The sequence below is a fragment of the Patiria miniata genome, unplaced genomic scaffold (genome assembly GCF_015706575.1).
Source record: "Patiria miniata isolate m_02_andy unplaced genomic scaffold, ASM1570657v1 HiC_scaffold_1, whole genome shotgun sequence".
NCBI classification, from domain to species: domain Eukaryota; kingdom Metazoa; phylum Echinodermata; class Asteroidea; order Valvatida; family Asterinidae; genus Patiria; species Patiria miniata.
The window spans coordinates 707,373-724,287 of record NW_024037047.1 but is presented as its reverse complement, the minus strand read 5'-3'; the positions used below and the strand labels follow the sequence as shown (position 1 = coordinate 724,287).

The 16,915-nt window shown below is 41.0% G+C and overlaps 1 protein-coding gene across 1 annotated transcript in view; it reads right to left on the bottom strand.

Annotated features, from left to right (window-relative positions):
* Window positions 1-16,915, bottom strand: part of LOC119734245 (DNA topoisomerase 3-beta-1-like) — a 42,327-nt gene that overhangs the window by 11,489 nt on the left and 13,923 nt on the right. The window contains exons 9-15 of the mRNA XM_038207661.1: window positions 14,617-14,818; window positions 12,910-13,092; window positions 11,450-11,659; window positions 8,187-8,404; window positions 6,733-6,913; window positions 4,108-4,307; window positions 3,071-3,176 (exon numbers count right to left, since the gene is read on the bottom strand). Coding sequence (XP_038063589.1) covers window positions 3,071-3,176; window positions 4,108-4,307; window positions 6,733-6,913; window positions 8,187-8,404; window positions 11,450-11,659; window positions 12,910-13,092; window positions 14,617-14,818 — 1,300 coding nt within the window. The remainder of the gene's footprint in view (window positions 1-3,070; window positions 3,177-4,107; window positions 4,308-6,732; window positions 6,914-8,186; window positions 8,405-11,449; window positions 11,660-12,909; window positions 13,093-14,616; window positions 14,819-16,915) is intronic.

Here is a 16,915-nt window from a genome sequence, read left to right as displayed (position 1 = left end):
ATGAATGCATACATGTACATGCATCATAAGATTCATTTTGTTTTGTTACAATAAAGCCACAAACAAAATCCTACTTCGCATGTTTTAAAATAATTTTTAACTCAGTCAAACTTTTTGTCTACAATTTTAACCAGTTGATGAAGGTGGACTTCCTGAACCTTTCAAATCAAATCACGAGAGTAGGAATTTGGCCAAAAAACATTCCAACATTTGTGAAGAAAAATGTACATGCTTGGAATGATAATCAATAAGGCATGTCATTATTGACTAAATCGTACACGCTTAAATGATGTACCAATGTCATTATTCCAGTAGGGTGGTTTTAGTTGATCTAATGAGATACGGTAGGTTGTCAATTTGTTGGTTATTGTTGGTGGCTGATTAAATAATCAAATCACATATCCGTCTGATGTCAAAACTGCTCAATGGTGATTGATTTAATAAAGGGTACCCGAGGCGTTAAATGTACATTTGAAGTAATGATGTGCATCGGGTCGCGTTGACCAGGCCAAACCGACCCGAAATATTAGAGATATAAACCGAATCTAAACCGAAACCGATCTGAACTCCCTCAAACCGACCCGACCCGACCCGACCTGACAAAAAATAAGGTAAAACCAACCTGAACCGACCCGACCTGATAACAAAAAACCCAAAACCCGGATACCTTGCTTGGACAAAGTGATCACTTTTTTGTGCTTGCCCTTACCCACATGGCAAGGATTCCTCAAAAGTGCTCCCTCAAACCGACCCGACCCGACCCGACAAAAAATAAGGTAAAACCGACCCGAACCGACCCGACCTGATAAAAAAAAACCCCAAAAACCCGGATACCTTGCTTAGACAAAGTGCCTGCCTTTACCCACGTGGCAAAGATTCCTCAAAAGTGCATGCCCCAGGCACTGTAGCTCGCAAAGCCCGAAAAAAAACATGTAGAGAGAAGACAAAGAGAAGAAATTACAGTTTTAGAGGTGGGAGGAAAACCCCAGAAGAATAGTCTGGGGAAAGAGCAAATGGTTTTTAGTAAAGGCCTTTGATTAATTTTTATTCATACAGATGGGAGTATCGCAAATGCCAGTTTTTATTCATACGAACTTATACCGTATGGTATTATTTGTACTTTTTCGCGATTAACATTAATAAATGCAGTAATTTTACGCAGAATTATGTGCTTTTATATTTTCAAGGTAACCCCAACCCAACCTTGAAATATGACAAGTAAATATTTGAAATCTGAAGCATTTACTCCTTTTTATTCATAAGAAACGAAGTAAACGCTTATAGTGTAGCAAACCCACGGAATCAGTTAGGGACTAAAAACCAAATCCATAATTTAGACCATGGCCGGCATTGCGTTCGTCACGTTTGGCGCACTTTTTTTGTATCTGTCCTCAAGGCCGTGACCCTCCCCGGTGATTAATTTTTATACATACAGATGGGAGTAATGCAAATGCCAGTTTTTATTCATACTGTAACGAATATGCAAGTCATGATTAATTTCCAGTAAGCACACTTTATTCTTCACTCTGATAAAATACAGGTTCCTTTCATAAACTTAATTGATAAGAAGATAAGTTTAAAGTTAACAACTCGTATTTTAATGAGAAGAATTGATGCCCATACAGTTGACTGTGTACTGATAATAGGGCCTATGATAAACTAATGGTAGAATAACTGTTAAATGAAATGACTTGTACAAGTTTAATTCATCGAAGCTTTATAGGTCAAGACGCTATGATTGTTATTATGAATAAGAATATTATTTGGTGCAGTGGTTTATGGCCAATCAGAGCATTGCAAGAGACATTTTGTTATGATGCGCTAGCTGCTTGCGTTATGTACGCGCCCAAACGCTATAAAAGACGAGCCAAGTCGGGGCTTGGTGTTCAGATCGTGACTGGTTCTGGCCTGATGAGGAAGTTCACCCAGAATAAGGAGCGCGTCGTACTCAACATTCGATTGCAATGCACATTGGCGCTCCGCTTCATCGTTATCCACATAGGCATTAGATTATACGCATCGGGCACGGTGTGTGCTAACAGTATTGGAAGATAATAAAACCGTTATTATTATTTGAAGAACAACACGATCTCTCCAGTCAGAATTCTTGTCTAGTCTCTAGTCATTTAGTACTTGAACAAGTAATTTCGCGCCCGTTACAATACGAACTACCGTATGGTATTATTTGTACTTTTTCGAGATTAACATTAATAAATGCAGTAATTTATGCGCAGAATTATGTGCTTTTATATTTTCAAGGTAGCCCCAACCCAACCTTGATACATGTACAATGTATATGACAAGTAAAAAATTGAAATATGAAGCATTTACTCCTTTTTATTCATAAGAAACGAAGTAAACGCTTATAGTGTAGCAAAAGCTTAAAGGTAAAAAGTAAATTATTTTCAGATTTTAGCAAACGGTTTTTATCAAAATGTTTGGCTTTAGTCATCTTTAAAAGTGCAGCAACAGTGTAGGTTGAAAAATTCCTTGGCCCCAGGCTATGTGCAAATAACATGCCTAAATTTAAAAAAATGGCTGCCCTGAGCTGGCCTAAAATGGGCCAATTTATCTTGCGAACATGAGTGGACGGAAATACACGGAAATCAAATACACAGTCAGTAACAGATCGTCCTGAGTCTAGTAAAACCACTCCCAGGGCCCAGGATACCGTGGATTTGACAGCGGAGTCGGATTGTTTTCAGCATGATTTTCCGGATTACCGCACAATCTGCGGCGACCCCATGATGAAATGTCAACGTAATCGTTAAAAATTCGCGTCGAAACTGTATGGGCGGATCCATCTTATAAATGAATCTTCAAGATCAATTCCAATATTCATGAGGTATGACGATGTCTTTTGGGTTGCTCTGGAACAGTGCCTTCCGGGCTAGGGGACCTTTGTCAATCTAATTGATGGAACTGGGGGACTAAATACTTCTATCCCCGAGAAGCAGGGCGTCAATTCTAACCCCTCTGTGGAGTAGTAAGAATCATTCAGAACCAATCAATCATGAAGATAATGCCCTCTAAGACTGAGAATAAGTTCCAAAGTCAGTTATGAGCTTACCTTATTGAAGTCCACATCTAAGATGGCTGCCTCGCATTTCTCACAATGATAATCGGCGACAGAGATGCGATGGGCATCTTCAAAGATGTTCATAATCACGTTGCACCTGAGGTAATAGTAAGAAAATTGTACCCGTTTGGGTAAAATGTTACAGTAAACTGTCCTGCTCATGGGCAAAATGTTACAGTAAACTGTCCTGCTCATGGGCAAAATGTTACAGTAAACTGTCCTGCTCCTTGGCAAAATGTTACAGTAAACTGTCCTGCTCATGGGCAAACTGTTACAGTAAACTGTCCTGCTCATTGGCAAAATGTTACAGTAAACTGTCCTGCTCAAGGGCAAAATGTTACAGTAAACTGTCCTGCTCATGGGCAAACTGTTACAGTAAACTGTCCTGCTCATTGGCAAAATGTTACAGTAAACTGCCCTGCTCATGGGCAAAATGCTGCAGTAAACTTTCCTGCTCATGGCCAAAATGTTACAGTAAACTGTCCTACTCACAGGCAAAATGTTTTAGTAAACTGCCCTGCTCATGGGCAAAATGTTACAGTAAACTTTATTGCTCAAAGGCAAAATGTTTCAGTAAACTGCCCTGCTCATGGGCAAAATGTTACAGTAAACTGTTCCGCTCATGGGCAAAATGTTTCAGTAAACTGTCCTGCTCAAGGGCAAAATGTTACAGTAAACTGCCCTGCTCATGGGCAAAATGCTGCAGTAAACTTTTCTGCTCATGGCCAAAATGTTACAGTAAACTGCCCTGCTCACATGCAAAATGTAACAGTAAACTTTCCTACTCACAGGCAAAAATGTTTCAGTAAACTGCCCTGCTCATGGGCAAAATGTTACAGTAAACTGTCCTGCTCACATGCAAAATGTAACAGTAAACTTTCCTACTCACAGGCAAAAATGTTTCAGTAAACTGCCCTGCTCATGGGCAAAATGTTACAGTAAACTGCTCTGCTCACGGGCAAAAAGTTACAGTAAATCTTTGCCAATGAGCGGGACAGTCATATAGCTGGGCGTGAGAGTTGACTTACTTGTTGCAACCGAGTCTCCATTTGGGTGCAGACGACGGGTCTAGTACCATGACTCCATTATCACACTCTATGCACTGAGCCACGCCTAGCTTGGTGATGGAGTGCATACAGGTTGGATGGGTGCATTCGTTGCATCCCATCCCCTTACGCATGTCAGGGAAGGGAGGGTTACTGAAGCAGTATGGACAGACGGGATAACTCTACAAAAACAAAAACAAAATGAAACAAAATTACTGGCATTCTGATATGGCTAAACATTTGTGATGCGATCAAGCTAAATGAGTCGTTTGTCGACCCTGGTCAATTTTTATTTGTTTACAGATTTGAAAAGAGCACAGTCTCAGCATTACTGCTGTGAAAACCGCATGCTGATACCATCTTTAGTTAAAAAATGATGGAAGTCGGAACACCAAGAGATGTGATGAAGTGATCTTATTTTGGCCTGTATCTCCAAATAAAGAACAACTCATTTAGCTTGATCGCATCACATTTACAGGGAGAGGAGACCATTTGCAGCCTTTCAAAAAGTAACATCACGCCAGGTACATGCCAGGTGCGCACCAATCTCCATATAAGGAGTTGTTTGCGACTAATCGCGAGAGGCACATACCATAACATAGATAGAAGAGTGTTTAAAAAACAAGTAAAACTGGTGAACCCAATCATTGGAAATTTTTGTTTGACCGAAAAGGTATTTATGAATGGGAATAAAAACTGTGCTTGGCTGGTATTAAACAAGTCTGTTAAGACCGGCTCAGGGGCCTGGTTGCTGATAATGTCCCTCTCCTTCAGCTCGGTGATTATTGGCATCAATTCCCCAAGCTGGTCTTAAACGGACTTGTTTAAAACCGGCCAAGCACATATTTACTCCCTTAAAGGGAAGATACAACATTTGCAAACATCAAAAAACCAAATGATCAAATTATCACGAAATACCATACTGAATTGTTCGGGACTGACAGTCCAAATCATCCTTTAAAATCGTGACTCCTGGTGTGCTGACATTTTCAAGAAAAACTGTATTTTTCCAACGCTGGTCGGCCAACCAGCATTGGAGAAAACTGGCTTTTTTCAAAAACTGTTCCTAAGTTTTCATATTTAGTTATTCTGACTTTTCTTTGCAATTGATTACACACCTGTGAAGGGGTACAAGCCTGCTAGGCTGATTCTCTGAGCCTACAATTCCCCAAGTGTATTAATTGCTCTGTTTCATTTTAAGTGGGGTCAGGGAACCCGACTACAAGAACATGATTGGTTTTCTTGGTTTTTCCAGCGTCTACAAGCCCAAAACGTGAAACAAATCAGTTTAAAAATATTTTCTATAACATACTAATCCTCCAAATCCATTTATTTCTGAAAATTACAGCAACAGCAAATGTTGTACATTCCCTTTAAGAAAAGAATACCTTGTCCGTAGTTCATTATAATACATGTAGCTTGTCAGTTGACTTGTGACTTGATGACTTATGATTTTCTTGTGATGTTTGTGATGACTTGTGATGGCTTGTGATGGCTTGTGATCATTGTAGTCAAGGTACGTGTGATGGATTACAAGTCAATCACAAGTTCAGTTGCAAGTAACAGGGGATGAACAGGAAAACAATGTCTTGATCACAGTGAATTTGACAGTGTATTTCAAAAGCTTGTGCGTTGACTTGTGACTCGATGACTTGTGATAGTCTTGTGATGTTTGTGATGTTTGTGATGACTTTTGATGAATTGTGATGGACTTGTGATGACTTATGATTGACTAGTGATGGACTCGTTATGGCCTCGTGATGACTTGTGATTGACTTGTAATTGACTTGTGATGACTTGCGATGACTTGTGATTGACTTGTGATTGACTTGTGATGGACTCGTGATGGACTTGTGATGACTTATGATGCGTTTGTGATGACTTGTGATTGACTTGTGATGACTTGCGATGACTTGTGATTGACTTCTGATGGACTTGTGATGGACTCGTGATGGACTTGTGATGACTTGTGATTGACTTGTAATTGACTTGTGATTGACTTGTGCTGACTTATGATGCGCTTGTGATGACTTGTGATTGACTTGTGCTGACCTGTGATGGCTTGTGATGACTTGTGATTGACTTGTGATAGCTTGTGATTGACTTGTGATGGACTCGTTATGGCCTCGTGATGACTTGTGATTGACTTGTGATGACTTATGATTGACTAGTGATGGACTCGTTATGGCCTCGTGATGACTTGTGATTGACTTGTAATTGACTTGTGATGACTTGCGATGACTTGTGATTGACTTGTGATTGACTTGTGATGGACTCGTGATGGACTTGTGATGACTTATGATGCGTTTGTGATGACTTGTGATTGACTTGTGATGACTTGCGATGACTTGTGATTGACTTCTGATGGACTTGTGATGGACTCGTGATGGACTTGTGATGACTTGTGATTGACTTGTAATTGACTTGTGATTGACTTGTGCTGACTGATGATGCGCTTGTGATGACTTGTGATTGACCTGTGCTGACCTGTGATGGCTTGTGATGACTTGTGATTGACTTGTGATAGCTTGTGCTGACTTTTGATGACTTGTGATGCCTTGTGACCGATCACAAGTACCTCAACTGCGGCACTGTTTGTACGCTTACCTTTCCCTTGGGTCCCGAGGACCACAGCACCAACTCAAAATCATCCAGCGGACATCGGATTTCCTTGTAGAGTTTGATGGCTCCATTCTGAGGCAGTGTGTACGTCTCCTCACACTGCGCACAGTGCAGACGGCAGGGCTTGGCGGAAATATACTTCATGAAACGGTGACACTTACCACATCTGAGGTAAATAACCATTCTTGGCATTAAAGGGAAGATACAACATTTGCAAACATCAAAAAACGAAATGATCAAATTACCACGAAACACCTTACTGAATTGCAAGGGAGTGACAGTCTAAAGCATCCTGTAAAATCATGGCTCCTGGTGTGTTGACATTTCCAAGAAAGAAATGTATTTTTCCAACGCTGGTGGGCCGATCAGCGTTGGAGAAAACTTTTTTTTTTTAACTGCTCCTAATTTGTCATGTTTAGTTATTCCGCATTTTCTTAGGATTTGATTACACACCTGTGAAGGGGTACAAAGCCTGCTAGACTAATTCTCTGACCTTACAATACCCCCAGTCAATAAATTGCTCCATTTCATCTAAAGTGGGGTCAGGGAACCAGACTACAAGAACATGAATGGTTTTCTTGGTTTTTCAGCATCTACAAGCTCCAAGCGTGAAACAAGCCAGTGTAACGATATTTTTTTATAACATACTAATCCTCCAAATCCATTTATTTCTAAAAATTGCAGCAAAAGCAAATGTTGTACATTCCCTTTAACCTCAATCCAAAATCCTCCTGGTGGTTTTGGAAGAAATTGGAGGATTGACGATGAATGGTGTTTGAGAACCATGAGAATTTTGGAGGATTGAGGATGCGTGGTGTTGAAGCACATAAGGATTTCGGAGGATTGAGGAAGAATGCATTTTGAGAGGCAGGACTGTCTGACAATTTTGAAGGATTGAGGCGCTTGGTATCCTTATTTGAACATAGATATAAGTGCACAATTTTGGAAGATTGTTGAGGATTGAGGATGTTTCCTAGCAAAAAGGGTCTAAGGGGTAAGGGTTTAAAGCATGTAGGAACACTAGCAAAGGACAAAAAACCTGCTCAAAGTGAAGATGTGGCTACTCCCAAATACCCTTTGAAATGTTTCTGCATGAAATGGTTTCGATCAACATACAACAATCATTGAAGGCAGATTTTAAAAAAAGTGTACTCACTGACAAACTTTTTTTTATGTGCATTACTAACTGAATCCAGCTCAGGGACCCAAACAATTGTGCCTAAAGACTTGTGACTCTACTTGAAAAATTATTGACTTGAGACTTGACTTAATTTGACTTGTGATTTGACTTGACTTGTGAAACAATGACTTGGTTACAACACTTTGAACCAGTGTTTCAAACGTCGTGGTTCACTTTTTGAACATTGCAGTTCAAAGCAAGTTTCCTATCAAATTTCTCATCTAAATTCCATTGACTCCAATCATTATTGATTCATTACCTTGACAGTGGTTTGCCAGTAGCAGCCAGTGGAGAGAAGGACACTTCAAAGAGCTCGTCCATGCCCTGTATCTGCTCCACAAAGTACTGGAATTTCCTAGTGAAGATATCCAGCGTGTGCTTCAGGACGACGTGATAGTCAATCTTGCCTTGGGCTATCAGGTTCAGCTGCTCCTCAACAGCTGAACGCATCGTAGGTAGCGACAGATCTGGATCGATCTGAAACCAGTCATAGTGGTGGCAATGAAATCAACTGAAGTGAGATTTGAACGCGAGACCTCTGAAATATCGTTTGGGTGTTTAACCTTCTTAAAGTTTCAGTCCATCATTTGCAGCTACCCAAAAGTGACTGACGTAATTACTGTTGAAAAACATACTTTGCTTAAAGCCATAGTCCATCATTTGCAGCCATCCGAAAAGTAACTGGCGTAATTATTGTTGAAAAACAAACTTCGTTGAAAGATAGTAAGGGAACTAAACTCCCTGTGAAATTATTCTTTCTGGCAAGCTGTCATTTTGAAGTAATCAACGAAAGAAGGCCTTTCCAACGGTGCGTCTTAAGACGCACCGTAGGAAAATTTAAATTAGTAGTTCGTTTTGTTATTTGGCGAAGCGCGCGCAATCTTTGGCACGATGCACACGCGGGCGCGGTTGCTATAATTCGTCGGATCAGTGCGCGACGTCACGTATAGCTGCAATTCAAAACAATTCAAAACATGATTCAGTAACTTTTGATTTGAAATTGAGATCCTAGAATGCTGTTTTTCTCGGGACATACAGCTGAAGCTTAGCTGAAACTTCATCAGGTTAGTTGGTCAGTATCCTTCATTAGATTTTGAACACTTCTGTTGCTTCAAACGAACAAAATGCACAAATTACAAATGATGGACTATATCTTTAAAGATGGTAATGGTACTATTCTCCCTGTAAAATTCTTCTTTCTTGCAAGCTGTCATTGGAAAGAAATCAACTAAAAAAAGGCCATTTTCAACGATGCGTCTCAAGATGCATCTTTAAAACTTTCGTTAGTAGTTCCTAATTAATTCGGCTAAGCCGTGCGCAAGCGTTGACATGACACACATGTGCGCGGTTTATATATTTCAGTTCAGTGAGCAACATCCAGAAAGCTGCAATCGCTTCAGTGAGAACGTGTCTTGAACGCTGAATTCCGGCCCCAATTCAAAACATGATTCAGCAACTTTTGGTATGAAAACAAGATCCTAGAATATTGTTTTCTTGGAATATACAGGGTTCACTGAGCTGAAACTTTATCAGGTTAGTTGTTCAGCACCCTTCTTTAGAATTTGAGCACTTTTGTTGCTTCAAACATAATGCACAAATGTGACCTGTTCTGTCAAAAGCAGACGCTTCTGGGCAGAGGTTGAAATTGAGATAGGGCCAAAAAATGCTGTGGGGTGATTGTTATCGATTTTCAAATTTGTGCATATTTGTAATCCTGAACATGTCTAAAATATTTTATAAAAGTTTGAAACCCTAATTTGAACTCTACATATACTATTTTTGATGATTTTGATAAGGTATATCAGTTAAAGAAATAACTGTTTTGTGACGTTCGTGGCCATTTTTTTCTACTTTTCGACACAATGAACTTCAAAATAGCATAACTCTGCTCAGGAATGACCCGTTTCAAAAATTAAACCACCTATTAAAAGGAAAAAGAACATATGTTAACAATATGTAAAAATATCATTTTCGACCTTATGCATGTTATGCCCAGAAAAGTCTGATTTTGACAGAACAGGTCACAAATTACAAATGATGGATGCTACCTTTAATAACTTAGCATGGTGGTTCACTTGGTAGAACACAAAAGTGGGATAACAATGGTTTCAGGTTCGGCTCCTTTGCTCTTATGCCACAAATGAAACAAAAATTTGATTGAGTTGGGATTCGCATGTAGAAACGCTGGATTACTGTTTTGACGATCTTCTAACTTGACTATCAAGTCAAGTTGATGTACAGTAAACTCCGGCTAAGTCAGCGCTCTCGAGACCTGAGAATTTGTGACAGCTTACGCGAATGCCGACATGTGCTGTAAGTCGTCAGTTTGTCGACTTACATGAATGGTCTTTTGCACACATGATTCATTGCACTAATTGGCTTCGATTTACCCTGGATTATCTTCTTAACCCTAACCCCCTAGGCCCTTGTTGCTTACTACCATCCTCAATCCTCCAAAATCCTCCAAAATTTTGCAACTCCGCCTAAATTTTTCAAAATTGTCAGACAATCCTGCCTCAAAATGCATTCATCCTCAATCCTCCAAAATCCTCCTCATCCCAAAATTTTGCACTCGTGTTTAAATGAAGGATAACCAACGCCAAATCCTTCAAAATCATCAGACAGTCCTGCCTCAAAATGCATTCATCCTCAATCCTCCAAAATCCTCTTGTGCTTCAATCACCATTCATCCTCAATCCTCCAAAATCCTCAAGTGCTTCAATCACCATTCATCCTCAATCCTCCAGAATCCTCATTTGATTCAATCACCATTCATCCTCAATCCTCTAGAATCCTCCAAAACCGCCAGGAGGATTTTGGAGGAGTGAGGTGGGTTAGGGTTAATGCTTGAGTTGAATCCAGCAAATTAATCCTCAAATTGTATCATCACGTTTGGGATATTGATAGTGGAGACCACGATACACATGTGTACGTGCACAGTAAAGAATTAAATGTGTGCGTGGTCCGGTTTATACCACGCACGCATTGAATGCAGCAGTAGTTATTCCAAAAGAGGACCCCCAAACTGGACAGAGCGCATGTGTCCAGCTGAGAGAGGGTACTGATATTGATGTGCTCACGATGCATATGTGATGTATGCAGCAAAGATCCTATAACACCAATAGTGGTATGCAGTACGACACCCTTTTTCGACACCGATGCATGCAGCGATCACGGGCAGTGCCAAACCACTTTTCACTCAACACTTTGCCAACCGCAGTACAGGAAGTCGATGCCAATGCGTGATTCGTTGAATGCCGACTTACACAAAGGATTTTGTAATACTTTTTATGGAAAGGGGACCGAGAGAAACAGGACGACTTGAGCGAAATGGGGACTTATAAAAGCCGACTTAGAAATAAAAAATCCAATGGAAATGCATTATGGACAATCAGGACTTTAGTCAGAAGGCCGACTTGAGCGATTTGACGAGTTGTACGATGTCGGTTTAGCCGGAGTTTACTGTAGTTGATAGAACATTGGAGCGGTAATCCAGTGGTCTCAGGTTCGTGTCCAACTTACCTTCTGATATCCGTGGATGAGAACAATGCCCAGCCGAGTGGGTACCAGTCGGCGTCCACTCTCCACCTTCACGTAATTGCGTTGGCAGATATTCTCAATGTGAACCGGTATACTAGCGTCGGTCCCAATACCGTGTTTCTCCATGAGTGTGATGAGTTCACTCTCAGTCAGGTAGTCTGGTGGGCTGGTTTGCCTTTCAACTAGTTTAATCTGCAGAAGAAGAAAAAAACATTGAGTTTTGCTGAAAGGACCCATGCAATGTACTTTTTTTTTTTAACCCTCCGAGCAGCCCGACGGCAGTTTTATAATCCACATTTTCCAAATATGGGCATATTTTATATTAAACAATCCCTGGCCATGTGAATGACCTATATCTTGTACATGTACAGGCATGCCAGGGTTATTGACCTATAAACACATGTGGTGATAAAATTCTCCACGTGGTTCTACAGTGTGATTTTTTTGATAAGCTGCTCCGAGGGTTAAGGGGGAAGATCGCGCAACGTTTACGGCCACGTTTGCGGGTCTACTGGAGGCAAAGCAATTTGCCCGTTTTCAATGGGCACTGCACTAGTTAGTCCCAATTAACCCAAAGCGCCTGCCTATTACTCCTTATACCGCCTCAAACCGCCCAAAGTATAAAAGGTCTAATGGATTCATCTAGGAGTATCGTGGGGTGCTGTGGTCCAATGGTTACGGTGTTCAGCTCGTGTGCTGTGGAACACGGGTTCAAATCCTGGCCGTGGGAACATGGTGCTTGTGCTCCTGAGCAAGGCACTTTACCATTATTGCTTCGTCCTTCGGATGGGACGTAAAGCCGTAGGTCCCGTGTGTTGTGTAATGCACATTAATCCCTAGGCCTTTTTGCTAGGATGTAGCCTCAATCCTGCAAAATCCTCCAATTGGCCTCATGGAAAAAATAGCATATAGCCTCAATCCTGCAAATTCCTCCGTTATTTCTTGAATATGGTCCATGGAGGGATGACCACTGCCTGAATCCTGCAAAATTCTCCGGCTATGTCTGTCAATAGGCTGACGCAGAGGCAGTGACATCCTGGAGCAGTGCGGAGGATGTCAAGTATAATCAAGGACTAAATTTATGCACGGCTGAGCATAAACAACACAAGGTCCGGCCCAAGACCTTGACACAGTTTGTACTCCGAAATCAGCAACGCACTTTTGCCATGTAACCTCAATCCTGCAAATTCCTCCAATTTGCAAAAAGGATTTTGGAGGATTCAGGGCGGTTAGGGTTAAAGAACCCAGAAACACTTGTCGTTAAGGGGTTTGCCCCGATGTTTCTGGCAGTGGCAGCAGCACCTTGTAAACCCTGGAATATTTCGGAGGACCACCAACTAAAGTACCAAGTACCAAGATTAAATACAATGTAATACAACTTGTTATGGGTAAAACAAGTTTGAAACTACATGTACCGGTAGGACACAATGAATTACATTTACCTCATTCAGAGTGCAAACATCTCCGACGTTGAATGTAGGCAGTGTCTCCATGCTGCCTATTGCCTGCCATTTCATGAACGTTGTGTAGCCGGGATCTATGACGGTCTTACCGGTGCAAGAGAATCGCTCATCGTTAATGATGAAGCTCACTGTCTTCTGCATGTACTTACAGTCATAGCTGACCTGAAAATATGACACAAAGACGCACATTTGAATTTTCTTCAGAAAGTATCTACAGGGTGAGTAAAACAAAAAAAGGAAACACAAATGGCAGGACCAATGTTTGAATGAAGTTTTGCCTGTAGCACTTCCAAAATCTAGGATATGAAAGCCCAATCAATGAGCTTTCTTTTAGCATAAGAATCATTCAAATCACTCATGTACTTTTCAAGTTACGGAATTTTGAACACAAACACCATTTTAAAGTTCTGTCCATGGATCACAAAAAAGTAAGTGTTCTTTCAGCAAAACGAAAACAATTCACGTGCATCCCTATTAGAATTGGTTTTGTTTTGCTGAAAGAACACTTACTTTGTTGGGATCCGTGTACCGAACTTTAAAACGGTGTTTGTGTTCAAAATTCTGTAACTTGTAAAGTACATGAGTGATTTGAATGATTCTTGTACTAAAAGAAAGCTTAATGACTGGGCTTTCATATCCTAGATTTTGAAAGTGCTACAGGCAAAACTTCATTCAAACATTGGTCCTGCCATTTGGGTTTCATGTTTTTTTAATCACCCTGAATTGAAAAGCTGTTAAATGTCAACTTACAAACCGTAACTGTGACTGTGACTTTTCTGTGGCTAGTGAAACTAAATTCGTCAAATTACAAGTGAGATCACAAGGAAATGGAGTAAAATAACAAAGAGATGCCTTTGTCACCAGGCATGCAACAGGGAATTTAGAAGAAAACCGAGGAAACTCAGTACTTTTCAATTGATAACGGCATTCATGAAAAGTGAAAAACGAGGAAATCAGCTGATCCAAGGAAAATATGCATGCCTGTGTCACAAATCACTTGCATAGCTCAGGCATGCAACTTGGAAGAAACAAAAACACAAGGAAACTCGAATCTTTACAAAACTTTGTACAGTGCTTTTCAAATTTCATATGGCATAAGTGTGAAGTGAAAATCGAGGAAATCAGCAGATTTGAGGAAAAGTTGCATGCCTGATAGCTTATTCCACTTTGCACTTCATGACATGTGACGGACGAATTGTGTGGCTTGGGATGATTTGTGATGGTTTAAGACGGCTCCGATGACGTGTGAGGGCTTGTGATGGCTTGTGGTGACTTATGATGGTTTGTGATGGCTTGTGATGACTTGTGATGACTTATGGAGGCTTATGGTGACTTGAGTGGTCTGTGATAGCATGTGATAAATTGTGATGACTTGTGATGACTTGTGATGGCTTATTATGACTTGTGATGGCTTGTGATGGCTTGTGATGGCTTGTTATGAGTTGTGATGGCTTGTGATGGCTTGTGATGGCTTGTGATGGCTTATGTTAACTTATGATGACTTGTGGTGATTTGTGAGGAGGCCTCGACTACAACTTTGTGATTGCTATCTCAAAGAAGAGAATGTTGCTGAACAACTTTCAAATAAGCCGGGAACCAGTGACAAGCAATACACTTTTCATGAGATTTTGGCTGGTAACCTGCTCTGTGCTTAGCAGATACATGAAATTGGTTCCCAGTACTCACTGTAGCAACGAAGTGCAGCAAGATGTATTCATACAATCGCCATGCCTCGCCTCCTATCTCGCTCTCTGAGGCACATCTCATGGGTGTGATAGGAGGATGGTCGCCCACATCATGGCCTTTCCTCGGTCGATTGATACCTTGATCTAACAGCTGTCTGATCTCACTACCCCAGGGACTGGACTGCAGCTGCTTCAGAGTACCCCTGATGATGACAAATATTACAGTATTATTATAATAATCTCAGTAGGAAGTCAATATTTAGAGCAATATGTAAAACAATACAGCAGTGTGGTGAGCCTGCCTGATCTTAAAGGGAATATACATCATTTGCTTTTGCTGTAATTTTCAGAAATGGATGGAATTGGGGGGTTGGAAATATATAGCAAATATAGTTACACTGACTTTTTTGAGGTTTTAGGTTCGAAAATGCTATAAAAACCCAAGAAAAACGATCATTTTCCTGTAGTCTGGTTCCTTGACTCCATATAAGAAGAAACAGAGCAGTTTACATACATTGGGGAATTGTAAGGTCAGGGAACCAGTCTAGCTGGCTCGTATCCGTTCATAGGTTTGTAATCGACTGCAAACAAGTGCGATGGTCAATTGGGGCCAGTATTTGAAAAAAAAGCCAGTTGTTTCCAACGCTGATCGGCCGATCAGCGTTGGAAATTGATACAAAAATACCACTTTTCTTAAAAATGACAGTATACCAGGTGCCATGATTTTACAGGATGCTTTACACTGTCATTCACTAACAGTCCAGCAAGGTATTTCCAAATGATTTGGTAGTTTTATTTTTTGATGTTTGCAAATGTTGTATTTTCCTTTTAACCACTCAAAAGAACTGGGCAGCGATTTCAAGTGTTATTCATTCTCAACAGAAGATTACTTCTAAGGAATTTGAAGTGTGGGTGCTAACTCTATGGTCAAATATGGTTTTGCAAAACTTGAAGGGTTGTGAAGTGAGGGTTAACCCTAGCCCTCCTCAATCCTCCAAAGTCCTCCAGGCGGTTTTGGAGGATTTCAAAGGATGGAGGCTGAATGCAACATACATTTTAGGAGGATTGTGGAGGATTGAGGGCACATGGACGTTCAGTATTGGTTGATTTTGGAGGACTGAGGCTGAAAGGTGTTTGAAGAAGAGGAGGATTTTGGAGGACTGAGACTGAATGCAACATACGATTTTGGAGGACTGTGGAGGATTGAGCGCACATGGGTATTCAGTATCGGTTGATTTTGGAGGAATGAGGATGAATTGTGTTTGAAGAAGAGGAGGATTTTGGAGGATTGAGAATGAATGCAACATACCCGTACAATTTTGGAGGAATGTGGAGGATTGCGGGCACATGGACATTCAGTATTGGTTGATTTTGGAGGATTGAGGATGAATGCATTTTGAGGCAGGGCTGTTGGAGGATTTTAAAGGATTAAGGCAGTGGGTATACTTCATTTGAACATACATACATGCAAGTGCAACATTTCAGTGGAGTGTCATGTCCTAGCAGTTGAGAACACCGGACTCATGCTCTGGTGTTTCAGAGGCAACAGTGGCGTGGGTTCGAGCCCGGGCCCGGACACTTGTGCCCTTGAGCAAGGCACTTTACCATTATTGCTTCGTCCTTCGGATGGGACGTAAAGCCGTAGGTCCCGTGTGTTGTGTAATGCACGTTAACCCTAACCCACCTCACTCCTCCAAAATCCTCCTGGCGGTTTTGGAGGATTCTGGAGGATTGAGGATGAATGGTGATTGAATCAAATGAGGATTCTGGAGGATTGAGGATGAATGGTGATTGAAGCACATGAGGATTTTGGAAGATTGAGGATGAATAGTGAATGAAGCACATGAGGATTTTGGAGGATTGAGGATGAATGCATTTTGAGGCAGGACTGTCTGATGATTTTGAAGGATTTGGCGTTGGTTATCCTTCATTTAAACACGAGTGCAAAGTTTTGGGATGAGGAGGATTTTGGAGGATTGAAGATGAATGCATTTTGAGGCAGGACTGTCTGACAATTTTGAAAAATTTAGGCGGAGTTGAACAATTTTGGAGGATTTTGGAGGATTGAGGATGGTAGTAAGCAACAAGGGCCTAGGGGGTTAGGGTTAAAGAACCCAGTAACACTTATCGCTAAGAGAAGGGGTTTGCCCCGGTGTTTCTGGCAGTGGCTGCAATATGCGCCGCAGCACCTTGTAACCCTTAAAGGTGCTACATATATAATGGGTCTCATATTTCTCATATTGATGGCCTCCATGGAAAGCAGTGCCCTGCACTGATCGGAGCTACCCTCACTAAAGATG